General features: G+C 36.3%; 2 protein-coding genes across 2 annotated transcripts in view; one reads left to right on the top strand and one right to left on the bottom strand.

Moving 5' to 3' along the window:
* Positions 1-12041, bottom strand: part of Filip1l (filamin A interacting protein 1 like) — a 73787-nt gene extending 61746 nt beyond the window's left edge. The window contains exons 1-3 of the mRNA XM_042676803.1: positions 11789-12041; positions 10909-11082; positions 4775-4953 (exon numbers count right to left, since the gene is read on the bottom strand). Coding sequence (XP_042532737.1) covers positions 4775-4953; positions 10909-11082; positions 11789-12031 — 596 coding nt within the window. The 5' untranslated portion in view covers positions 12032-12041. The remainder of the gene's footprint in view (positions 1-4774; positions 4954-10908; positions 11083-11788) is intronic.
* Cmss1 (cms1 ribosomal small subunit homolog) overlaps positions 1-26779 on the top strand; it is a 291882-nt gene that overhangs the window by 88268 nt on the left and 176835 nt on the right. The gene's annotated exons all lie outside the window — the stretch shown is intronic.

The raw sequence follows: 26779 nt of genomic DNA on the forward strand, positions 1-26779 counted from the left end.
ACAGTGCCAAGGCCCAGAGTTCAAGCCTTATAACCGACAAAAAAAAAAAAAGGAACCAAGAATTGAAAAATAAGTTTGTTGAAAATTGTTTAATACTACAGATTTGATTTGAGACTAGGCTTTCTCCAAGTGCTCAGCTCATCCCAAGCTTAAAAGCTTATTAACGCTTGTTATACTTTTAGTATATGTTTTAGTATATGTATATACTTTTAGTGTATGTTTAGTCTATGTATTAATATTCATAGATTCTTCTCTGAGTAATAAGTTTACTAATGATTATTTGTAGAAGTATATATACAAAATTATTTGTAAAATTTAGCTCAACATTCTGGGAAGGAAAAATAATCAAAGAGCATCACTACTATATACAAAATTTGAATTCTGGAATTGAGTGGCATTGTGTAGAAATTACAAATTTGTGTTTGCCAGGGTATATTTTTGTGACTTCAGTTAGGAGTTGAGTCATGGTGTATAATGCTACATATTTTTTGATATTCATGTGTGAAAATAAAATCTCTCTGCATTCCTGCCTATATCCTAAGTAAGGTGTGGAAGGGGATTATAAACTCAAGTTTTATTACATTGTAATTCTGTATAGAACAATGTATCAAAATATGTATTTTTGGTAGGTCTCCATTTTGTTCTGATATAGAATTGCATACTCATGACAAAGGTCAAATGAAGATCAAGCATCTATTTCACTGCTTCCTATTGGTCTTGAGAGTATGTAATATAAATAACTCCTTGCCAGAACACTGAAAGAAAATGATTGTACAATATACTCTTAACAACCAGAGTTTAGTGTATATGAAATTTAAAACTGGTGGCTTTCTGAACATTATTTTTTAAAGACTTAAAATGTGTTTTACTTTGTTGAATATCCTTTAAAAACAGAGATTTAAGACCAAAGAAACAATTTTAATGGCAATAGTTAGGAGACTGAATCCTTTGGTAAAGTTTTCTAGTGTTAATTTATTACTTTCTTCTGAATGGTTTGTCTTTTTATCATGTTATTATTTTTTCCCCTACCCATTGTGATCTTGTAGTCCCTTAGAAGCATCACTCTCAGGACTTAAAAATTGTAGTGTTTAAAATGCTGAAACAAGCATGTACAAGATACTATGTTGAAAAAGAACTTTACAAAAACTTGGGGGTGGGGGAGGGAAGGGATGGTAGGGGGAAAACACAGGAGGTAACAATTCTTGATAGGAAATGTACTCATTGCCTTACTCATGTAACTGTAATCCCTCTGTATACTCTTTTTACAACAAAAACAAAAAACAAAAAATTGTAGTGTTTATGCTTTATACAATAAACAAAAATACTTGGATTTTGTTACCCAGTATCTACCATGGGACTGACTAGAAGCAGGCAGTTTGACTTTTTTATTTTGAATGAATGAATGGTAAGCAGCACTTGATAATTAATTAATGAATTATTTAATTCATTTAACTTAAAAATTAGACAGTTGATACATTTATTTAGTTAAGTATTTCAAGGTAAAACTCAAGCATATTAGAGATGTAGTGTTTTTTGAGAGAAACCATAAGATACTCAGATAACTGTAGGATTAAATAGGTTTAGCAATATTTCACTCATCTTGCCTGATGCTAGTCTGTAAAACAGGCTTGTCACGGTCGAAAAGAATCTGTGATGGAAATTTTTACTTGTAAAGTTGTTCTCCAAAGGGAGAAGTGAAGTCCTTTGTTTTTCACTAAAATATAGCAAAAAATGACTTGCCTAAGGAAACCACCTTTTAAACTATGTTCCCTGCAACAGATCTCTAACAAGTCAAACTTGGGCAAGAGAGGAAGAAGAAATTAATTCTACTCCTGACTTTTTCACTATGTGGCTTCTGAGAAGCTCGGATATAAACTCTAGATTTATAAAGTCAAAATATCAGTGCTACTACTTGGCTAAGATATGAAAAGTAAAAAAAAGGCTTTAGAAAAATCTATGGTTGAATCTACATCTTCATGTTACCATAACAATATTCGTTTCCTGTCTTAGTAGTTATTTTGAGGTTAAAAATATAGTCTTATATATAGTTAATATACATGGTTTGTTTTCATCTTCTAAAAAAAGAATTTATGGTTGCTAATGCTTTTATATTTCTGCTTTACATTCTTTTTGCCCATTGAGACTACAAGAAGACAATTCTATAAGCTTTTCTTTTGAACGTACAGACAAAGTTGGCATTTCACTTATGGGAAAGTTTTACAAAATTGCACTGACTAAAAGTAAGTCTTATTTTGGCTCTCCTGTAAAGCCATCCAAAAAGGCCAAACATTACTGGTGTTGCTTTTGTGCAAAACCTTTCACATTGACTTCACTTGCATTTTAACCAATATATAATTCAGGTCATCAGTGCCACACATATCCATCCACCCAGTGGCATTGGTCAGCAAACAGTTGTCATGAAACATAGCTATAATATTGCTATATGCATAGACCCAACCACACAGATTACAGCTAAGGAAACTTCACATTAGCAGGCTGAGAACAAGCTTTCCTGAGCTCATCTTTGTCCCTATACTTCCTCAGTGGGAAAACCAATTGCTTACTGATTACAACAGCAACATCACTTGGCAAACAGTTTGGCCTGAACTCAGTATATGACATAAGACTCCTTTAGGCTTTTCCACATAAAATGAATTCTCCAAAGAAAACACAGAAATCAGGCCTTGATTTGAAATCCATTATTACATCCTCTAAGGTTTCATTAACTGCTTCGATCATTTATTTCTTAATCATTATTTTGTTCCCATGTAGGTATTAATTAACAGTGGTTTTTCTTGTGTTTTGTTTTGTTTTGTTTTAATCAAATAGTCCTTTGTAGCTATCCTCACCCAACTCCTTTTATATGGGAATTATATCTTTTCTTCTGCTATAATACAAAGTCCACTAATTTGGGAGTGGCTTACATCACTTTAATTGAGGAAGTAAACATTGTTAGCCCCTTAGAAAAAAAGTAGTCCTACTTTTGTGGAGGGAGGGTGATTGTATGCCTAAGAGAAAGTACTCCCACTAAAGTTTGAAGAATACTGTGATAGTGTTTCACTTGTCACCTGAAAAATGAGACCCATTACTACTGGTATTCAGTAACTCTTGTGTGTAAGCACACCCTCTAAATGTATTTACCTGAATGCACTATAGTTTCCCCCACTGCCAGTTTGTTAGGTGGTGTTTATTTAATTCATTGATGATTATGGCCTTAAAGTAGGTAGAAGTTAGTTATGCCCTATGAACACTGTAGTCTCCCTAGAGAAGTGAGAGGATCAGGCAGAGTAAATGTGAAAGGCAACCACAGAGCCAAGATACAGGAATTGGGGTGTTTTGCAAATGAAGCCGAGGAAGAATTATCAGTACATCATGTGAGTTGAGACTAGGTTTAACATTCTCACACCCAAAGATTTCCATCTGGAAGCTGTTTCTTGGCAAGTAGAAATAGGTGAATATTCACGTCTTTTTTGAAATAGCTAACCAGGGATGGAGATTCTAATTTAGTCACATTTTCCTATTTCCTGGTAATGGCACACTCAGCTTAATTATTTTTCAAGGCAAACTTTGTATCCTATGAGATTAAAAAATATGATCTGTGAAATTTATCCTCTTAAACTCATTTAATTCATGTATATACTGATTTGATGATGTATACTTAACATTTACTTTTTTTTTCTTTTTTTCTAGACTTTGACTTTTAGTACCATTGATATTTGGTTCCTATTTCTCAGTGTTGTTCCTCTTTGCCATCTGGGTTTAAAGAATCATTGTCCTCTGCCTCACAGTGTCACAGTGTTACTTCTAGATACTTTATTCAGCCATCACCCAGAAGACAGAAATATAGAATTATATACCAGTATCTCTTCCTATTCCACTCTAAGTCTGTATCATCTTCCCTTCTTCCTCTTATATGGTAAGCCCCATGCACTCGGAGCAGCAAGGACAGCATGTACCTCTTTGTTTTATGACATACAACACTCTGACCATAGCCAGTAAATATTCACTATAATGAGAGATAAAAGGAAGTGTATGTTTAGCAAGCTAGTGACAACTAAGTATTAAAGCCAAGTATGTATCCACTAATGTCAATCCATGGGGGGTTAAAATAATATTTAATATAGCATTGTCTCATTGAATAGCAAATGATATATTGTTATGTCTGAGTCAAATCTTCTGTTGATACACATCTCTCTTATCTGGATATTTGCTTTTCTTTTTTTAATGCCAGAACTTGCCCTTGAACACAGAGCCAGGATGCTCACTCAAGGCTAGCACTCTGCCACTTGCACCACAGCTCTAAGTCTACTGGAATTTTCAAATCTCAGCCTCCTGAGTAGCTAGGATTACAGGTGTGAACCACCAGCATCCAGCTTCTGAGTATTTATCCTTCCTCTGCCCACCATGGGTATTTATTCTTAATCAGGATTTTTGACTGAAACCTAAAACTCCTTCAGTCTTTGTTCCATATTGCTTCAATTTCCTTGAGAAATTGCTTCAAGTTCCTTGAGAAAGCATACCTGATTATCCCATATGCCTCACAAGTTTTCATTAGTGCATCTTAAGAACAGTGTAAAGTCCAAATCCTTATGACTAATCTTTCCTTTTCTCTTCCTGCACATATATTCCATGCTATAGTTGGACCATGAGAGCTTTGATAACAGAGTCTGTGTCATATTCATTCTTGTACACCTGATACAGGGTCTAACTCATTAGTAGCATGTTAGTAATATTAGTTTGCAGAATGGGTCAGTTTTATCCACAGCAGCCTTACCTTTCACATTCCTGTTCCAGCAAGCTTATGAATTCATCGCTCTTTTCCACATATTCCTTATGTTTCCTCCTTTCTTCTTCCAACTCTAATATGGTTTGCCTATGTGATTTTTCTACCATTAAGAGTTGTTCTAAGATTCGTCTGTGAGATTCTTTATGTTTTTCCACAACTTTGTCCAACTACAAAAGAAAATACATTTATTGCCTGTGAATGTCAAGTTGTTTACATATATCTTTTATTATGTGCTTTACTCTTCTATGTATGTCTGTATGTTTACTAGTTAATTCAGTAATGAAGCTTTCTTTACCTCTTCGCTTAGTTTTGTCATTATTTGTTAGTTGATACTTTTGGGGACATTTAACACAAATGATGGTGTTTTCATCATCCATTTTTTCAAGCAAGAGAAGTCTGTTTCTTTATATATCAGAACAATTTCCTCATATTCCTTTCTGACACTATTCATTCTCTAGAGAAACCATATTAGAGGAATGATAGAGAACAAGAAAATCCTTGTACAAATGGACTCTGCAGCAGCTCAGCTGATCTCCCTTTCCCCCAGTCTACCCAATAGAACTTTCTACCCGTATTTTTGCTCTTGCATTCTGTGGTCTGCTTTTCCTTTTTATTATGCGTCAAAATATTTCTGTTAAAATAGATAGATGAGAAGATGCAACAATCTGTATTGATAAGCGGTGTTAATGTGACCAAATGTAAGCACTAAGTTCTTTCTGGTTTTCATAACACCATATATCTATGCAAATACAAAATAATCACTCATTGCCTGGTTTATGGACTTGTCCTCAGGGCCTACATCAATTTTTCTTAAATTCTTAGCTTTCTTTTTTTTTGGGGGGGGGGGGGGTCCAGTCGTGGGGCCTGAACTCTGGGCTTGAGCGCTGACCTCAGCTCTTCAGCTCAAGGCTAGCGCTCTACCACTTGAGCCACAGCGCCACTTCCGGCTTTTTTCTTTTTGCTTATGTGGTGCTGAGGAATCAAACCCAGGGCCTCAGGCATGCAAGGCAAGCGCTCTACCACTGAGCCAACTTCCCAGCCCAGCTTCTTAGCTTTCTAAAGGAATGCCTTATATGCAACAGGTGCCATATTATTTTTACAGATTGAAACAAAACAAACAGGCCAGAAATCAAGAAAAAAAAAAGTCCAGTTAAAGAAGTGGCTTAGGATCATTGCCCAGGATAAATTAAGATTGACTTAGAATATGCTTTTGAAAACGTGACTTTCTAGATTAAATAGTAGATGCTGTAGCTGACAATACATTGGGCTTTGCCTTTTCTTGATCAACAAAAGATTAAAAATCTATGAGCACTCATTCAAGGTCAATTAGCATTCTTAGGTTGCTTTTTGTGCATCCTAAAAAGCATCTACTGGACTCAGAAACCAGAGCACAAAGTATCCAACTCATTTCATTAAAATAGTAGAAGAAAGTGAGTGCCTTGTGAACATTTCTTATTTATAAATATGTAAGCCAGTTGTTTAGTTTTCTAATATGTTTGATGATAATTTAGTACATACTATTAGGCAGTTGCTGATAATTTTTAATAAAGGTGGCCGGTCCTTTGTGGAAACCTAGTACTAAATCATATTGCCTGCAGACAAAGCACATTCAACTGTTGGCCTCTGAGAATGAAGCAATGGTGTTGGTTTGTATTGGAGGCATTTTCCAGTTGTATATATATTATAATACATTTTAAAGGAGAGTCAAATCAACTGAGCCACCACTAGGAGCAGGTTGTTTGTAGCAGCAGTATGTGGAAAGATGTGGAATAGTGACTTTGCAAAGTTAAAGCTCCAGAAGAAAGAGCTTCTAGTTTAGGTTGTATCCTCTGACTTTATTTCTCCCTATCCAGAATGCCTCTTAGAGATTTTCACATCACTTTGTTCTGCATGCTTGACAGAGAATGATGAACCTGATTATATCTGAGTACATTTGGATATTCTATACTTAATGTTCTTCACAAATTAAGTAGCTGGCTTTTGGTGGCTTATAAGATCAATACAGGTGCTACAAGGTTTGCAAGGCAACAAGTGTTTAAGTGCCTGTTCTGCCATGTATACCCAAGTGATATGATAGTTGCCATGGAGAATTCAAGAAAAGTTTGAACTCTTAAGTGCTTGTACTCTTCCACAGATAAGATAAATACATGAAACAATTAGAAACAGAGTAAAGTGGTATGTCATTAAGTACTAAAGCATTATCAGAAAATGACTCTTCTTTTTTTTCTTATTTTTTCCCCTCCCATCTTCAATTGCAGGTTGAAGCTAGGGAAAAATAAAAAGGTTCATTTGTCGTTTCAGGGGATCATAAGGAAAAAATATTGAGAAGACAGCTTTCTGTTTCCTGTGGAATGATACACTTCCAGCTTGTCAATTCATTATCCTCTACCTAATATAATCCAATGTTTTACCTAGGATGAAGGAAACAGTGTTTCTGATTAGGTTAGATTTTTGGTGATCTTCCTTGGTTAGAGAGAGTGAAACATGGAGAAGTTTGTATTCTTTTTGCTTTTAGCTGCTTAATATTTGTATAGAAAATAGCAACCATTGAAGCCCACCATGATGTGGATTTGGTCTTCCTTCTATACTATGACTTCAGTTCTCTTTGTTCTTTTCCATTGACTCTTAGAATATTTATCCTTTTCTTAGATTGTCTTCATTTGTTTACCCAGAATATACTGATAGGGATAAAGGTATCCATACAGCAGAAAAATTAACTTTTAATAAATTAAAGGTAAACAAATATAGTATTCACAGCATAACTCTTCTTCTTTGTACTGAATCCTGATATTTCTTGATAACACTGGAATCCTTAAAGGAGCTGTTTTTCCATTGCTTCTAATATCATCCCCTGGAAATGGGTATGCAATTCTTACAACACTATGGCACTGCCAGACCTTGTTAAAGGCTCTTTCTTGTTACAGCACACTGTAGTTTGTTTTGATTTTGTTTTGGCACTCTGCTAACTCCAATGATCTTCCTTTCCTGACTCAATTTTGATTGCATCCTGATATTCCAAGTTAAGTGGATTTTCCTGCAACTTTTCCTTTCATCAAATGAGCATCCAGTCAATTTACTCAAGGTACTTTTTTAAACCCATCCATTTCTCCTTAAGTACTAGGCAAGGACATATCTTTGCTTTGTTACTCATCTGCTACTTGTCTAAGAAGAGTCTATCAAGCTTGAATACTCTTTATTTTATCCTACTGCTGATGCTCATAAAACATTCCTATAACTTTTTACATTTATAACTTGTTTGTATATATGATCTTTTTTATTCAATTATATTTTGTCTCTTCTATACCAACTCCTCCTTTTCTAAAAATGCAGACATATGTACTCACACAAAAAGAAAGATTTGCCATGTAATTAACACCTCTACATTTTTTCTATTTTGGTTTACCCTACATCATACTTTTCTAACTGGTAGTTTTAGAGTCCTACTAAAAAGAATCCTGTTAAAGGAAAGTTCCATTTGATTTATTTTTTTTTATTGTGAAAATACCGTAGAGAGAGGTTACAATTACATGGGCAAGATAATGAGTACATTTCTTATCAAACATTGTTGCCTCCTCCTTTGTTTCCCCTCTCCATCCCTGCAGTTGATTTTTAAAGCAATATATAATGTAGTTCACAGTCATGTTCATGTATAGTTTTTGCGAACTATCTTGATTTAGGTAAAGAATCCAGAAATACTTTTACCAGCCACTATATTTACATCCACCAGCATGTCTAGCCATTGTCAAATAAAGGTGAAAGATCAGAGAATATATTGTAAATTGACAATGTTCTTTGATTCTTAGCACTGGAAGTTTATGGATTATGGGGAAAAGAAGTTCAGACTATATGAAATTATAAGCTGGTCAATGAAATTTTTCTTTTTAGTTTTAGAATTTCTTCAATGTAATTTATCCATGTTTTTATATTTTATCGGACATTTTAATGCTATTTAGTGATATAATTTGTTCATATGTGGTCTTTTATTGTTACTGGGAATGGAAATCCTTTGTATTCTACTTAACTAGTCCCTGTTCATTCTATAGGTCACGGCTTTCCTCAGTCACCTATTTAAATTGCATCTTATAGTAGTCTGTGATTGTATACTTACTTATTTGATCTTGTCTGGCACATATTAACACTCCAAAGACAGGAACCACAATACTCTGTATACATCAGTTTTTAATAAATAGGAATTAAATGAAGTGAAATTTAGAAATTAAATTGCACATTTTTAAATACCTCAAAAGTTGTTTTAAGATCATGTTAATATGGTACTATTTCTTTGGTTGGAGCACAGTGATAGTTCCAAATGGTGTTAGGTTTCATTAATACAATTTTAAGAAGTATAAAAAAATGCATTAAGCCATTAACTCAAATTTTTTTGAGAAGTTACCGCTAATATAGAACCCTAGGTTTGAGAAGAATAGAAAATTGAAATGGTTATAGACTGACTGACTTCTTGCCTCATTTCCCTCTCTTGATCACACCCTCAATTCATTTTGTATGTTTCTTCTAGCTCACAGGCTCCCTTACTAGGTTTTCTTTATATGTCACTGTACCCACCATGTCCTGTAACTGTGAGAGCACTTTGTTCTTCTAAGTTATTTTTCCTTAACAAATAAATGTCCTTTAGTCTACTCTGGACATGATTGAGATTTCTCAGATCTTTCAGGAAGAACACTGTGAGGATAATGGAAGACAGCAAAAGAATATTGTCTTGAAGATACTTGTTCCAGTGTGATTAGGTAATAGACTCATCTGCCCTCTTCTCCCTCTTTATTCAGCCCTACCTAGGATATCCTGATCAGAATGCTCCTTTACTGTGTCCCTCTTTGTTCAGCCCTACCTAGGATATCCTGATCAGAATGCTCCTTTACTGTTTATTCTCTGGTGTTCCCCTCTAACCCTTCAGGGAAAAGAGTAGACTAATAAGTGGAAAGACTGGTAGCTAAAGAGAGTGAAATTTAGAAGGGAAAAATGCAAGGGAAGAGAAGAGAACTAGCAAATCTTGGAATTGGGATTCTGAAAGAGGGAGGACCATTTAGGATATCTAGTAGGAAACAAAGAAGGTTGGATTTGTAAATCAGCCATAGACTATGGGAGACTTTGCATAGTTAGGATTTGCAGAGAATCAGGGTATTTCCAGTTTTGGATGTGTAGAGTAAAATTATTTTTGTAGACTTGTATGCAGCATCAGCTCCTTTTGTTTAAAATTTGGATTAAGGTGCAAGTCAACAGACTCTGGGTGGTCTCATCCTCAACCCTCAAAGCAGAAGATTCATATGACCAAACTACTTCAGAATTTGGCAAAATGGTAATCTCTCATGAGATTCCCAAGACCAGAATAGCAAGTATATTAGAGGTCAGGCCTGAGGTACATTGCCAGAGTTTATGTGGGAGACATTTGTTCAGCACTTGCTTTTATTTTCTCCAGCCTTAACTCATACCCTTAGTTGTTTGCTTTGCATAAAAGTGAAAAATCATGAAAATTTCCATTGAGGTCCAAGGAAAATAGAAGAATAAAATCAGGATGCCAAAGAGTTTCAGAAATGTCAGCAAAGAACAGTAAGAAATATTTCATCTTTTTGCACTTATGGTTATGGCTCTCTTAGAGCTGTTTAATTCCTGGAGATAGGGTCTTTGCTGTCCTTAATCTTTTGAAACAAAAAGAGGGCACACACTCATCTAAACTATAGGCTTTAGAAAAGAATTTTGTGTGGTCCAGATCATTTCTATTCATGTTCAAAAATTCTATGACATAATAGTGTTTTCAAAGCAATTAACCTTGATGATTTAACTTTTATCTGTTTTTTAAAATTATAGCCTGAATAACCTTCAAGTTCCTTTGATGCATGCGTGCATGTATGTGTGTATGAGAGAGACAGACAGACAGAGACAGACAGAGACAGAGACAGACAGGTTCTCTTCCATTAGATATGTTTCAGTCAATATTATGGATATCCTTTCCATTATCTTTCTTTTCTACAAAACTTACAGTATTTATTTACTTTGGGTAGGTTCTAAAGGTATTAGGAAGTAAAATTCTAAAGAACTAAAAGGGAAGTACTTGTCATGCTAGGTTGGCTGATGAGCTCCCAGCTGTTCACCTCTGATATACATACCTCGTTCATTGGTTTCTCATAGATGTCTTCCTGCCAAGGGGCAGATTTCGCTTGAAAAGCATCTCGCTGGAGGGCCTCTAACACCTTTTTTGGAGTGACAAACCCATACTGAGCTTCCAGCAACGCCAAGTCCATTTTTTCAGCCCTTAAAATGCCTATGACTTCATCCCGAGCCTGTAAGAACAAAAGGTATTTCAGAAAGCTTGCTTTATCTACCGGCAGACACAGCAAGTGATGTCTTGTGACAGTTGACAGTGTTTTTTCTTCTCTTTCAGCTACAAATGAATCATAATACTTTTGAGAAAAAGTACGAAAACTTCATTCTTTTATAATCTAATTGAGCATTAATCATAGTTTAAAAAGTGATTGCAAGATAACTTAGAGGAGCCTTTTTTAAAAATATGTCTGGCAGGAGATATATGCTAACCTTCAATGAACTGGCATTAGATTTTCTGGGAGTAGAAAATAAGATTACACTTTATGTGTACTAGCTGTTTTTAGATTTTTTTTATACAAACAAAATGTATAATGCCAGGGCAAGTCTAGGAGCCAGTTTACAAGTGGTACAAAAGCACCTATTATTGCTTAAGTCAGTCCAGATGTTGTCTGGCATTATATCACTATGTTCTTATGCACCAAAGCTCCTAAGCAACATGGGCAGGGGTGTGACCTTTTACAATGGGCATGCCAGTTGTATGTTGTAAATATGATTAACTGCTCTTTGAGTTGGCAGAGAATTTTATGTATGTGTATTTATGCCTTGTTTTCATGTACACGTAGTACAAACTACAGACACCTACTTGTGTTGTTGCATGGAGCACCAAATTTACAAGTACCCTTCCCCCTGAATCATAGCAGGGTGACCCCCAACCCAGCTGACCTGCAGTTCTCCTTCCAGTATGCTAAGGAGAAACAATAAGTCATCTCTTGAGAGGTCTTCTGCTTGGTGGCCATTGCCTCTGTGTGGCTTCTCTGTCTTACAGTGTGGTAGGACTGTATCTGACTCTCTAGTGGAGCCTTTGTCTTGCTGTCTCTGCTTCATGTCCTGGATACTGTGGTCTTTACTATGTCTTGGAAATTGCTCTTGGGCTGAGCTATCAGTGTTACTGCTTCTGGAGCGCATTCTCTAAAACCTGAAAGGAAAGGAGACAATTTGTAAATCTTAAGAGAAGTGGAATTTTGTAAGAGTACCTATTGCTGCTTTTACAGGCTTGAATTCTTATTTTATTTACCATAGCCAAATACTTATTTTTCTGATATCTACATCAGATAAAAGTATTAGCAGATTCATTATATTTACACTTGTGCTTTAAGGTCAACATCTTAAGATCATGTTCTGCTTTTATTAAGGCCACTTATGTCCCTGGGTAAACACACTGTTTGGACTTTATCCACCAAACATTCTATCACAAGGACCCAGGACATTCTTCCAACCATGGCCTACATGCTTACTAAAATTGAGGCATATTTAACATAACTGTAAATGATAAACTTACTACTTTTTTCAGATTCACATTTCTGAATTTTATTTTTTGTTGGTGTGTGTGTATGTGTGTTGTCAGGTTTTTTGTTTTTTTTGTTTTGTTTTCTTTCTTTTTTTTTTTTTGCCTTGTTACTTTAAGTCTGTTAGAATTAACTGCTACATAATACCTGGAGCTACTTTGTTATTAATACAAAGTCCAGTATTAAGGAAATAAGATTTAGTCTTTGGATCTATTCCTTGACATTCTGCTAAAATTCCAGCTCTCTCTGGAATCACAGACTTGGATTTAGGACCCTTATCTCTAAAGCAAATACTTCTGTAATCATTAACCATCAATATCTGAGGCTGACTTCAGCTCCATAGGTGATTGGGTAATTATCAACATTAATTTATACTAGCAAGAAAAATTCCTTCATCTTTGAAGTTTTGGGATAGAAGAGAAAGTAGAAATTGAACTTACACTGCATTCCAATAATATATAGACAGATAAATTATACTTATCTCTCTGCAAATCAAGGAATTTTCTAATCATTATTGGTGCTTTACTTTTTCTTTTTTCTCTTTCTTCCTTCCTTCCTTCCTTCCTTCCTTCCTTCCTTCCTTCCTTCCTTCCTTCCTTCCTTCCTTCCTTCTTTCCTTCCTTCCTTCCTTCCTTCCTTCCTTCCTTTCTTTCTTTCTTTTTTGGTCAGTTGTGGGGCTTGAACCTCTCAGGCCTGGGCACTGCCCTTGAGCTCTTTTGCTCAGAGCTAGAGCTCTACCTCTTCCGTTTTTGGTGTTGGTTGTTTTTTTTGGGGTTTTGGTTTTTGTTTGTTTGGTGGTTAATGAAAGACTTGGAAAAAAATCATATTAAGTGAAGTAAGCCAGACCCAAAGAAACATAGGCTCCATGGTTTCCTTCATTTGTAATAATTAGTATATGTCTAGAATAGTCTAGCAGAGGATCACAATAGCTCAATAGCTATGTGCATATGACCATATAAGATGATGCTAATCTAAATGAGCTCCAAAGTATGGAAACAAAAAAAAATTGGAGATAAGAGTCTTATGGAAACTTTTCAGCCTGGGCTGGCTTTGAATTGGGATCCTCAGATCTTAGCCTCCAGAGTAGCTAAGATTACAGGCATGAGCCTCTGGTGCCTAGTGATGCTTTATTTTTAATTCATAATGATATTTCTTAATATTATAATATGTCATAATATGTATGGAAATCATGATGAGATGCTGTTACATGCTACTGTATAAATTTGTAACGTTTTACTAATTTACTGTATATTAGAAAACAATAATTTACAGTACTTCATAAATAAATACTTGAGCCACTCTCCCACCCTGTGTGTGTGTGTGTGTGTGTGTGTGTGTGTGTGTGTGTGTGTGTATGTGTGAGAGAGAGAGAGAGAGAGAGAGAGAGTTGTGTTGTAGGGCTTAAACTTTGGGCCTGGGCACTGTCCCTGAGTTCTTCAGCTCAAAGCGAGCGCTCTACCACTTGAGCCACAGCACCACTTCTGGTTTCCTGGTGATTTATTGGAGATAAGAGTTTCACAGACTTTCCTGCTTGGGCTGGCTTTGAATCGTGATCCTCAGATCTCAGCCTCCTGAGTAGCTAGGATTGCAGGCGTAAGCCACCAGCACCCGGCTTGGAAATGTATTTCTAATCTCTGCCTCTGGAGTAGCAGATTACAGTCATGAGCTACTGTGCTTGTTGGTGGTAGGTTTTTTGGGTTTTTTTTCAATCCCGTATTGTATTTTTGAAGTTATTCCTTGTTCCATTTTGCTGTAGTTTATATATTTTGATTGCTACATAGAATTACATTAGATGAAAAACACAATATTTGCTTACCTGAGTTGATAGATCTTTCTATATATACCTTTTTACATTATTTGGGACAATGCTTATGTAAACATTCTTACAGTTTGTCTTTCTTTATGTATATATGTGTGGGAGTATGTTGTAGAACACAAGAGTTGATCATGCTCCCTTAAATAGAGTAGTGTATAAGAGTTCTCCATGTCAGTAGTATATTATTTTTGTTTTATAGTTGGAGGGCGGGGGTGATACTAGTATTTGAATTTAGTGCTTTGTGTATGTGAGGCAAGCACTCTACCACTTGAAGCACTTGCTAGAATCTTTTCATGTTGGTTATTTTTGAGATAGGATCTCTCTATGTCTGAGCTGGCCTGGACTGCCATCTTTGTACTTCCCTTTGTCACTGGGATGGCAGGCACCTGCCACTGCACAAGGCAATAATTAAAATTGAGTTAGACAGATTTTCCTGCCCAGGCTGGCTTTGAACTGTGATCCTTAAATCTCAGCCTCCAGAGAAGCTAGGGTTACAGGCATGAGCCACCAGTACCCAGCTCACAAGTAGTACCTTTTGAGCTTATGGCAGCCCTGATCTTCAACAGAAGGCTGAATGGAACTCTGTCTACACCCTAGAGTTTCTCCCCTCACTCTTCAAGTGGGTTAGGTGAAATCTGCCAAGATAACATAGGTCATTTGCTATTGATGATAGTTGTATGTGATTTAAAAAGAAAAGAAATGACCTGACATTTTTATTATACTGTATTTGTTATTCTTTTTTAAAGTGATTAGAGCTTTTCTGACCACCAGTTTTCCTTTCTCTTTCTGGTGTAGTAGCAACTTTCTTGCATTGAAGCAGTGCTTATATTGGATTCAGGACTAGACCCATCATGTGCAGACTCTTAATCTGCTGAGTCTGTGTGTCTGTACGTGTTTATAGTGGTGGAGTTTCCTCCCTCCTCTGCCAACAACCACAAAATGATCAGTAATGAGAAGTAATTAAGTATCGAAAGGAAAAAAACAAAGACATGAATTTCATGATACTCTCATGCATTGTATTATCAGTGACTTCATTGTTTCTCTTGGCAGATTTTTAATGCATCTGTGGTTGGCCCTGGAGTGCACACTGGGGTAAAGAAAAATGGTGTCATAGCAATAATAGTTTAAAATTTTTAGATTAAACCACCCTTGCACAAAAAGTGGGGGAGGTAGAAAATGAAAGAGTTGCCTTTATGTATATCAAAATACCAAGTAATAGTGCCTTACTGTTTTTACTAAGTGTAGCCAGTGATACAATAGTTTTCATGAAGAAAGTCAGCTTAATTGTCAATTTAATGAAGCATGATACATTGTTATCTGTGACCATATTACCATCAGAATATAATATGAATCATGGTAGCCATTGAAAGTATAGATTAAAAAAAAACTGATTCCACATCTGCCTTTAATTAGGCTCTGAGTTGTTGCATACAAAATGCAAATTTAGGGCCAGTTTAGCCATATAAGGTTATGTGGTGTGGAACAAAGGACAGAGGTTCCTTCTTTTGACCTCTTCCCTGGTTTTTAATGGATCCTCGACAGCTGGATGGGAGCCTGAGGTCATAGTACTTCCTGCTTTAGAATTTAGTGAGTCTATATTGTTTTGTATCTATGGATACAAATATCAAGCAATGTAATTCATGCAATTAGAAGTAAATTCTGCTGTTTTCATGAGTAATGACCTTGATCAGTTTTTCTTGGGCTTAGCTGGTTGAAAATATGGCAGATCCATGCAAGAGTAGGACTGAAGAGAATTTAAAGTTATTTAGTTTGGTTATAGAAAATGACCAATTGTAAATAGAGGTCTATTCTACTCTCCCTGTTTTTCCAACATACACACATACCATTAGCCAATGCCTGACCATAAAATTATTTTTAAAGCCATTCTTCCTTAATTTCGTATATTAAAAATGGTTTATATTATACAATTAGGTGTTAATTAAATACAATATTAGTCTTCATGAACCTATTAATTTTCATGTTTGAATTGTAAAGAGATATAACAGGAGAATAATGTGCTTGTATGAAATAACTTGGGAAAAAAAAACCTTAATCAGATTTGGTCTTGATCATTGAGGTAGCTCCAATTTAAAGAAAATAACCAGCCGGCGCCGGTGGCTCAGGCCTGTAATCCTAGCTACTAAGGAGGCTGAGAGCTGAGGAGCACCGTTCAAAGCCAGCCCTGGCAGGAAAATCCATGAGACTCTTATCTCCAATAAACCACTAAAAAACCGGAAGTGACACTGTGGCTCAAGTGGTAGAGTGCTAGCCTTGAGCTGAAGAGTACAGGGACAGCACCCAGGCCCAGAGTTCAAGTCCCGTGACCAACAAAAAAGAAAAAAAGAAAATAACCGTATTAATGTGCATTAATATTTATTCAGTACTAAATATACATATGTCCATTCTAAATGCTTTCCTTTGATTAACTCATTAATTCTCATGAAACTGTTTTTATTCTTTCACAACCACAAATTTTGCAGAAGAGGAGCTGAGGCTTGTAATTGTTAAATAAGTTGCTGAAGATCATCCTGCTAAAAAGCCGCAAAATCAGATGCTAACTTGAGTAGTCTGTTTCTAGAGTCCACTAAATGACCATGTTGTACCTACTTAGATCTTAGTAGGTTACATAAATCTTGGAGGTGGTGGGTCATGTTTGTAAGACTAGCTACTCAGGAGGCTGAAATCTGAGGATTGTAGTTTGAAGCAAGGTTGGGCAAGAAAGTTTATGCAGCTTTCATCTCCAGTTAACCACCTGAAAAGCAGATGGGGAGTTGTGGCTAGCGTGGTAGAGCTCCAGCCTTAGGCTCAGAGACAATACCCAGGCCGTGAGTTCAAGTCCCAGGACTGTCACCAAAGTAAAAAAAGAAAGAAAAGAAATGCCTACATAGTAAAGGAAAATCCTATTTTGACATTAATGTATATATCCAGGCTACTGTAACATTTGTTGAATTCTGGGTACTTAGAATTATACAAAAGTCTCCTTAATATAAATGCACACACCTCTGGCTTTGGAATAATTATCTATTCATTATAGATGGCTTCTTTCATCCATTACTTGTGCTTTATTGACCACTTTGCTGACATTATGCATAGAATGACAGGAGACATGTATTAGTAGAGAGTATGAAATTGTGAAATCATGTAAAATTGGGCTTAACTCCAGCTTCAAAGTGTTAGCTCTGTGGCCTCCCACCCTCTCTGAACCTTCAAATGTGAACTGGAGATAGTGGTTCCTGCTGATAGATAATATTGTGCACTTTGAGCACAGACCTTTATCATTCATGTGTGTGTCTCTATATGCAGTATCATTGAATCACAGAAAGGGTTTATTGAGTTACTGAATCATGCAGACCTTCTTCAGCAGAGCTGGTTGGCTCTAAGTAAGAGTTGCCTCATGGTAAAGATGACTCATCTGGGAATTACTGGCTGAAAGTGTAGAAAAAGGTAGTGAGAAATCTACTGAAATAACTACTATATGCCAAGAACTATTTTAAGTGTTCCATGTGTATTGTCTTATATAAACTTCAAGAATTTTAACTTGAAGTAAAAGGAAAACAAAAATAACTGTAGGAAAGGACTTAATAACGGTAAATTAAGGGTAGAAACCCACAGAAGACATTGGATGCAAAGAAAATATAAGTTTTAGGGCAACACTGATGCCTACAAAAAGTTCAATGTATGTATGTGTGTTTGTGTTTATGTACCTACACATGCTCTTCCGTGCTAGGTGGAGAAGTGTCATTAAATCCCCAAGGCTAACCAGAAATCTCCACTTAACTTCACTGAATTTGGGGAATTTTGATAACATGGACCTTGACCTGTTACTAGGTTCCCCCTCACCTCCATACATTATTATAAATATAAAATGATTGGAGTACCCACTACATACCATTTTAGTTGACAATTTGGTTTATTTTTATGCATGCCACATTTGATTAAGTTATGTCATTTAAACTTAGTTTATTGAGAATTTTTAGACATAATTTTTATTACAAGAAGGCTATGTAATTCTGGGCTAACTAGAAGATACTTGCTGCCATGGGACAAACCTAAGAGTGACCCAAGGTCTTAGGTTTAAATGTGTTCAATATCCCATATTTTGCAGGGTATAGGAAACATGTCTGGTAGCTTTACTGTGCCCTTTGAAGTTCCCATTCTCTCTATGTTGGACCATTAAACTAAAACTGAATTTCCTCAAAGGGTAATGGAAAGAGATGTATTAAGATTATGGGGTTTTCAGCCGAACCAGTTAGGTCCTTCAGTAGTATCTGACTTATGGTAAATGTGATTCATCTATGAAAATACGTACTATAAATAGATGTTAACTGTGCTCAGTACAGAACAGCCAGGTTGTGCTTCATGGCCAGATTAGGGAAAAAGATCCTGTTGGGATTTTATTTGGTCTCTCAAATTAAAAATAAAAAATTGTTTTCTTTTATTTCCCTAGTCACCAACATCTGAAGACATTAAACTCAGCCAACTGCAATAAACCTATACTGATGGCTAGAAACACAAATTGAAAATCAGATAACCTAATTTAGCAATTGGCACTCTTTATCTTTTTCTTCCATTTTCAGTTAAAAAAAAAATCACTGGAACATTCCCCTACTGTCCTTTTTCCTTATAGGGCATGGGCAAGGCTTCAGAGAAAGAAATAGAAAATGGAGGAAAGGTTGCAGTTCAAGTCCATATTACCAAGTATTCTGAGGTCTAAGAGGAAGTCAAAGTCATAAAAGGAAAGAATCAAATGATCAAATGTGGACTGCAGAAGGCAGCGGAGCGTTTGTCTCATCCATTTCCCATGGTACCAGACACAGTATCTTCTTATCACCTGCTTACCTAATATACAAAGTCAGAAAAATGTGTCCTGTTTGAGACCTGCTAACTCCTGCTAGCTCCAGTTCATTCATCCTAGTTCAGCCTCAAAGATAGATAAAGCTAAGCTATTATTGTTTGCACCAGTGTAGTCCTGTAATAGAAAAGACTTTTTTTCTAGCTACTCAGGATGCTGAGATCTGGAAATCACAGTTCGATACCAGGCCTGGCAGAAAAGTTTGTGAGGCTCTTTTTTTTTTTTCCTGCCAGTCCTGGGACTTGAAGCTCCCTGAGCTTCTTTTGCTCAAGGCTAGCACTCTACCACTGAACCACAGCTCCACTTCCAGCTTTTTCAGTTCTTGTGATACTGAGGAATCAAATCCATGCTTCATGCATGCTAGGCAAGCAATCTACCATTAAGCCACATTCCTAGCCCTGGTTTGTGAGACTCTTATCTCCAATAAACTACTCAGAAAAATCCATAAGTGGTGCTGGGGCTCAAGTGGTAGAGCACCAGCCTTGACCACAAATAAGCTCAGGGACAGAGCGTAGGCCCTGAGTTCAAGCCCTAGGACTGGCAAGAGGGAAAAAAAAGACTATTTTCAAATGGGAAGATACTAAAAATACTTCCATCTTTCCTCACATCACCTAGGCTTCTCACACCCCCATCATCACACAAACACAAACTTTGATTCACCTTTAAATTCACTCATGTAGTGCTGGGTCTTCAAGAAACACAGAGTTGGGCACAATTTCCCAATAGTAAGGACAAGTAAAGCAATAGATTGTGTGGGTGTAAACTTGGGGAAAATCTTAGCTCTTCTGATGTCAGATCTCAGTTGGAATTTTAAATATAGACCCCAAAATATGATAGTAGATTTACTGAAGACCTCTTCCAATGTAACTTGTCAAGAGGATCATTTGTAATAATCTTTTTTACTTGTACATTGTTGGATAACAACAGTAGATAGTTATTCACCCCATTTTGTCAATGAGGCATTTGAGTTTTAGGAAAGTAAATGTACATTGGACTTGAGATGAAACTTAAGTATTCTGAATTTTTTTCCTCCATGCTCATGCTAAGCTAATTGACATTCACATTCTCTATTTAAGCGGAGAGTGCTCTTTGATTCTTGTCTACTTGCTGCTATAGTAAGAGAAGCTGCTGGGCTTTAGATACAAAATAAACAGCCTGCTGATGAGATCTATTAGGGCAAACTTACATCATGGCTTTTCTTAGCTGTGTGTTATGAAGAAAGGACAGAAAGAAATATAAAAATCTCAGAGTATAAATAGTTGATTTATCCGAGTTTTCCATTACAAATCAGTGGCTCTTTTAAAGATTCTTTTCTCATTTAAGGTAGAAAAAGAGCTAAGAATGTTTTCCAGTTCTTGGTGGAATAGTACAGAAAGAAAAAATTATTTTCATACAATCCAAGCTTGCTTTAAATGCACTTTTAAGTGCCAACATCCCAGATCTAGATCTGAGCTCTTGAAAAACATGTGTATTTTTAACAGTTTTTAAACAACATCATTTTACAGCATATTTCTTCTTTCAATGGATTTTCTTTAAAATATGGTAATACTGACCCAGTCATTTAACTTTCCAATTCTCTTAGCATTTTTGTTCACTGAGGCCAGCTTTGTCTATCAACTTGTTCTGTAACAAGTGCCCAATGTTAACTGACTGCTGGACCCTTGTAACAGTCCGCGCCAGCACAGCATTTAGGTCTTTTGGCCACAGCTATGTAGTTTCCACTGCAATATTCCTTGTTCATATTTCTTCTAGATCTAGAAAGATAGGAGTCCTAAAACTTTGGATGTCATTCTCAACCATCTCCCTCACCTTTTTGATACCTTGAGTACCTGTAGGTACAGTACCCAGTAGGTTTGAGTAGGTCTACCTAGCCAAAAAGGAGCTTAGAAATGAATAGATTTAGAAGAGGTTATGAGATTTAATGAAGGTTTCCTGAGAGATTCTAGCAGGACAACAACATGATGTTTTACCTTTGTCCTCTCTTATCAAAGGATAGAGAGGTTATATATTGCAGAGAAAGTGTCACAACCTGTAAAGCCCTTTAGTTAGTGGCCTTAGACTTCAGAATGATTTGTTCTTCACCTAGCATCTCAGGCAGAATGCTGAGCAACCTTTTACCTCCTAGGCATGTAAGTCTAGTCTCAGACATTTATATATTCTCTTTTATAAAGCATTTGCTAGGTGCCAGATATGATTGGCACTTTTGCAATCCTTATGTCTTTTTTGTTATTATTCAAATCTTTGAATTTATATTTTCTATCTCTTACAAATGGGGGAAAAACTAAACTTTTGAGAAACACAGCTTAATATGATAAAAATACAGGTTTTCATCTAAATATAAAATACCAAGAAATACTATCAGTAATTTCCAGTGAACAAAATGTTTTGGGCATATATTTGAAAAGGAATGATGGGTGAGAGTACTACAGAAGTAAGCAGGTTCTTGGAAGATGAACGTTTTCAGAACATAGGTAGAAGAGAAACAATATAGAGGAACTGTCAAATCCTTCCTATAGCTAGAACAAAAGAAGTGTTCGGTGGGAAAAGATTAAGATAGAATAAAAAGCTGATAAGGGTGCCCATCCAGGAGCTATTTATAAAACTGAAGACAAAGAAAACAGATAGATTTTCTGTGCACATATTCTGTTGCCTATTAGCCTGTAAAAACAAGTTTTCAAAGACTAATAATTTTGAAAAAAATTATACTGATTTATTGTTTTTATATTTATAAGGCCTCTTTCTAGAGAAGAGTGGTGAATGAGATAAAACTTTACAAGTCATTAAAAAAAGGTCACCTTGGTAGCTGCTGGTCTTATCACTGGTGTGTGAGAAAAGACTGAGGAAATTAGATGTGTTAGTAGCATTATGTTTCTGTGCCCTTTTCTTCTCTTTAGAAAATATATGAAGTGAGTGACATATTATCCTGGAACTTATGTTTAAATACTCTCCAAAATTATTATCATTGGAGAGATATGAAATGAGAATAGCAAAATATTCAGGGCTGTTGAAAATATTTTTAATTTTTAAAAGGAGAAAACAGATATAGCATTATGTACATACATATTTTAAGTAGTCTTAAAATAGAAAACAGGGCTACAATAGGCAGAAAGCCCCCAGTGTTAGAGAGAAACAAAGAAATGAGTGAACTGTGTCCCAGGGGCTAAAAGAAAATTATTTCAAGTAGCATAGAGCTGCTCTGAACTCATTTTAACAACATTGCCACTGCTTAGAACACAGTTGTGGAATTTCACTTTCAGAGTTGTCTAGTTTGAAATCTCCCTAAGCCATAGCACAGTCTGGGTCTGTAAGGGTGAATTTAATTTCTGACCAGAGGGAAATATTCCTTGGAATCAAATCTAGTGAATCAAGGTTATTTCACTAATACTATATTTGGTCAAAGGAGCATCGCCTTTAAGATAGTTTAAATTAGCTTTTGTTTATGCTTCATGGAGGAGTTTTAAAGCCATCTCCAGAAGGTGTCAGCCATGACCCTTTTTAAGAATAATTTTCAGCCTATTTTTTAATATTTTATCTAATTACATATCAAGTCTTTGGTGTCCTGGAGCTTCTGTCTTCCCTCTAGATTTTTCCAAATGTAAGAAAAGCAATAAAAAGCATCTTGATAAAGGAGAGAACAGGTTGGGGATCCAGTCTGGCTGAGTTACAGTCCTGTCTTCCTCAATGCATACTGTCTGTTTAAGGGCAGATTACTAAATTTCTTCTGGGTTCAATGTTTTATAGCAATACCACAAAGATTAGATATTTTATGTGTAAAATGTTGTGCTTACTACCTAGCATATGACAGGAACTCATAGCTCATAATGGTAGAGATATTCTGATGATATAATTTTATCTCATTTCAGCAGACATGCCTTTCCTCTTGGAACATCAAATGAGATAAGAAAATAATACATTTCTTCCTTTTAGCATCATGAGGAAGAGGATATTACTTAGTCCTACCTTATTAAATGAAGTGAGTTCTTTTAGTGTGTGCTAAACAAGTATTTTAAGTGTGTTACTGTGTGCCTATTTGACAAGTGAAAAATTTGAGATTTGGCCAAGAACTAGTGCCTGATGTTTATCAGAGCAATAATAGGGAACTATAACCCTGCCAATTTGAAGGAATTTGTGATGGAATGATGTTCTGTTCCTCTCTAGACAGAACTATTCCAAACAAGATGAAGAGGATGGCTGGTTTAGATAGATGTCCTCACCTAGGCTCTCTACAAGCTGAGACTTTTTAAATCCTTTTGTTTGTTTTGTTTTGTTTGTTGCTTGAAACAGTATCTTACTATGTAGCTCAGGTTGACCTTGAATTTATACTACTTCTGCCTCAGCCTCCTGAGTGCTGGGAATTACAGGAATACAATACCACACCTGGCTAAAATTCTTTAACACGAATTTTACCAAATACTATGTTATTTTTTTTTATTTTGGTACAACCTGCCCTTTTTCTTTTGGTACAACAATCTCCTGAGGAAAATACTATGATTAGAATAACATGCCATAAAGGAGTCAGACTTCCTCTAACACATCGAGCTGCTAAGAGGCTGAGCAGAAATTTTCACTAACTTCAGAGCCCACCAATCTGCAAGCCTAGTACATTGCCTGAAATCTTTCTCATTCGAATTTATGGCCTGTGTAAAGTTAGAACAGACATTTCCTCAACCAGTATATTACAGCTTTGAGTACTTCAGTAAACTTGAGGCTGCCGGTCACTGTTTGTGAAAGACCTGCATTATTGTGTGATGAGATTAGGACATTAAAGTAAAGAAAAGAATGGATTTGGACAAAGCTGTGGTTAAGGTACAATGTAGATTAAATTCAGGCTCCTTCAATGCTCTCTGTTTTTTAGCTCATTCTAGACAGCAGGGATGGGTTATTTCAAAGCAGGAAATCTGTATAAGTCAAAAAATCATGAAAGAACATCCAAAGCATCACAAGAACCACATGCAGCAGGTGAACACTTGCTATAGATAGGGTTGCTCCAGCTAAACCATAGGAATTTCAGTCTTCATGCTGACAAAGCATTCTTTTCATATCCTCCTTTAGGAAAGGAGGATTGAATTGAAAGTCCCATTCAATTCTACAGGCAGACAGGACTGCTTGTGTTCTCCAGTGAGGGTAGATGGCTTAAATAGTCTCTTTCCCAGCCTTGTTGACTGGGCCTCCAACTCAGACACTGTGGTGTCTAAGGCTGAGGGAAAATCAAGCTTGTGAATTCTCCCTCCTATGGAGTTCCATATACCCCTTTGTTAGAAAGCACTCGGGGCAGCCAAGAGTGCTGCTGAGAATTTGTGTGGACCAAGAAGGGTGGCTGCTGCTTAGAGCTATAAGTAAATAAATGAATGTCAGAAGCTTACAATTAAGTGGGGGAAACAAAGACTCATTACCCTCCCTTGCATCTTGCTTTGGATGTTTGGAGTAATGATTGTGAAGCATTTACACACAGACTAAACTAAGTTCTTTGTGTTCTTTGCAAGGTAGACAGCTTGCCAAGTCAATTTCAGCATGCAAAACACAGACAATTATTCTTTTGGCATTTAGGAACTGCCCCTGTTTTTCCTGAGAGGAGGGGACATGGGCAGGCAGGCAGCCTTTTGACAGAGGAAGGCTTTATAAGGAAAGAGAAGCCAATTTAACCCCATATTTCTTTTCAGAAGGACCACTCTTCCCATCAAGGCTCTCAAGCCCCTATCTTTTACGTTAAACTTGTCACAGAGCCAACAGAAGTCCTCAAGTCCAGAAGTGCCACACATACACGTGGGGACCATGACTCAGTCATGGCCGTTTTCATATCCTCTGCCTAGCAGCTCACAAGAAAATGGTATATTTTGTATATATACATGTACAGATGGTTGCTGGGAATATTAGTGACTAGCCAGGAAAAGACACAATTTGAGATTGTGGTCTTGGTTCATTTTGTAATATAAGCTTTCTTATAGCAGTTCACAGCCATAAGCCTAGATCTTTTGATCTTCACCTACAAGGTCAGTTGTTCAGCGTGGTTTAGTTCTTCTCTTGGGGAAGCCAGTGATACAGGGTTGTCTAGGGTTCCACCTATTGTGGTCATACATAGGCTACTTCAGTCTCAGTGCCTTTGATTGGTAAACAGAAGGAAAAACAACTCCACAGCAACCTTGGGCTCCTTCCCAGAGCACTAACATGGCTGTATTTCAAAGTACTTACTGTTTTTCTAAGAAGTACACAGAAACACATGCTGCTTATTTTATAATTTCCTAAACAAAAAAGTGGAACACCTAAAAGGTGATTAGAGTTGCACAAAAAATATTTGTATGGATTTATTTACTTTTTAATTCTTCTAAGCACTGAAAATCAGAATGAGACTGCAGAAATGATTCTTTTCTGCGATATTGTTTCTCTTTCCCTTACATACAGGTCACACTGATTACCAAGGGCTTTCTTTTTGTTTATTTTTTCCAGTACCATTTGAACTTGGGGCCTCACATTTGCTAAGCAGGAACTCTTCCGGCTGGTGGGCCTTAAACCATGATCATCAAGATCTCACATAAGCATGAGCTACCATATCCAATATCAAGGATGTGTGTGTGTGTGTGTGTGTGTGTGTGTGTGTGTGTGTGTGTGTAAAAGAGAAACAAAGAAGGAGATGTGAGTGTTAAGGGGATAATGTCAGAATGAGTTGTGGATTGAATTTTATTACTTATAACTATTTTCATATTTATATGAAGGTTATGTGAATAACCTTCAATTCTGTTATTAAGTGTGTACCTCTATCTTTTGCTATCCGCTTAGGGAGATTGAGGATGAGGTCATTTTAAGGAGTTAGGACTTTGAGCCGTTAGATTATAGAACAAAAGTCAATAACGTTTACAGAGCTCAAGGAGTCACCTGCAATTAAGCTGGCTGCAGATATGTCTTTATTCACTTTTACTTCCTTATCTGTATTTTCTCTCGCTCTTTGCTCTGTTTTCCCTGTACCCCATGACGTATATGAAAAATAGACAAGGGTGAAAATTAAGACCTATTATTAGTTGTTAGAAGCTTTATTTAACATCTCATTGATCCTTATAAAAACTTTGGGATCTCTTCCTGGCTACGCTCATTTTTTACAGTTGGCCAAACTAGAACTCAGAAAAGTTAAGTAACTTCCCCAAGGTCACAAAGTTAATAAGTATCTGGACTATGAGTCACATGTTCTATCCCTGGGATTTATTTTTTCACTTGTCTGTATTACTTTTTGTTTTCAGTAGTCTACCCTGGAGACTTTCCTTGCCTTTCAGACACAAAATGCTATTTCAAGTTTTTAAATGTGCTGTTTCCACAGGAAGGAAGCCATACTATCTGAATATTCTTCCCTGCTCACCCCATCATTCCCACTGTTTGTCTTCCCACTCAGAATGATGGCAAGCTCACACAAATCTCTTTATATATCCTTAGTATGTTCACAAATAGCTGTAAACTCTACATATCATATTTTCCTTTCTGCTCTTGTAGAACATATTGATGGAGAATTAGGTGACTATCTAAATGATAGAAAGTAGCAATGAAGTAAGCACTGCCTGATCACTTCACCTCCATCACACATACACAGTTGGGATACACACAGATTATAAAAGACAATGTATATATCGCTATAAAAAACCCCTTGTGCCCTCATATCTAAAATATATTCAGAGCTAAAAAAAAATAAACTTCCCCCAAGCAAAATCCTCAAAGAA

This window comes from Dipodomys spectabilis, unplaced genomic scaffold (genome assembly GCF_019054845.1).
Source record: "Dipodomys spectabilis isolate Male_0828 unplaced genomic scaffold, ASM1905484v1 ptg000032l, whole genome shotgun sequence".
In the NCBI taxonomy this organism is placed as follows: Eukaryota; Metazoa; Chordata; class Mammalia; order Rodentia; family Heteromyidae; genus Dipodomys; species Dipodomys spectabilis.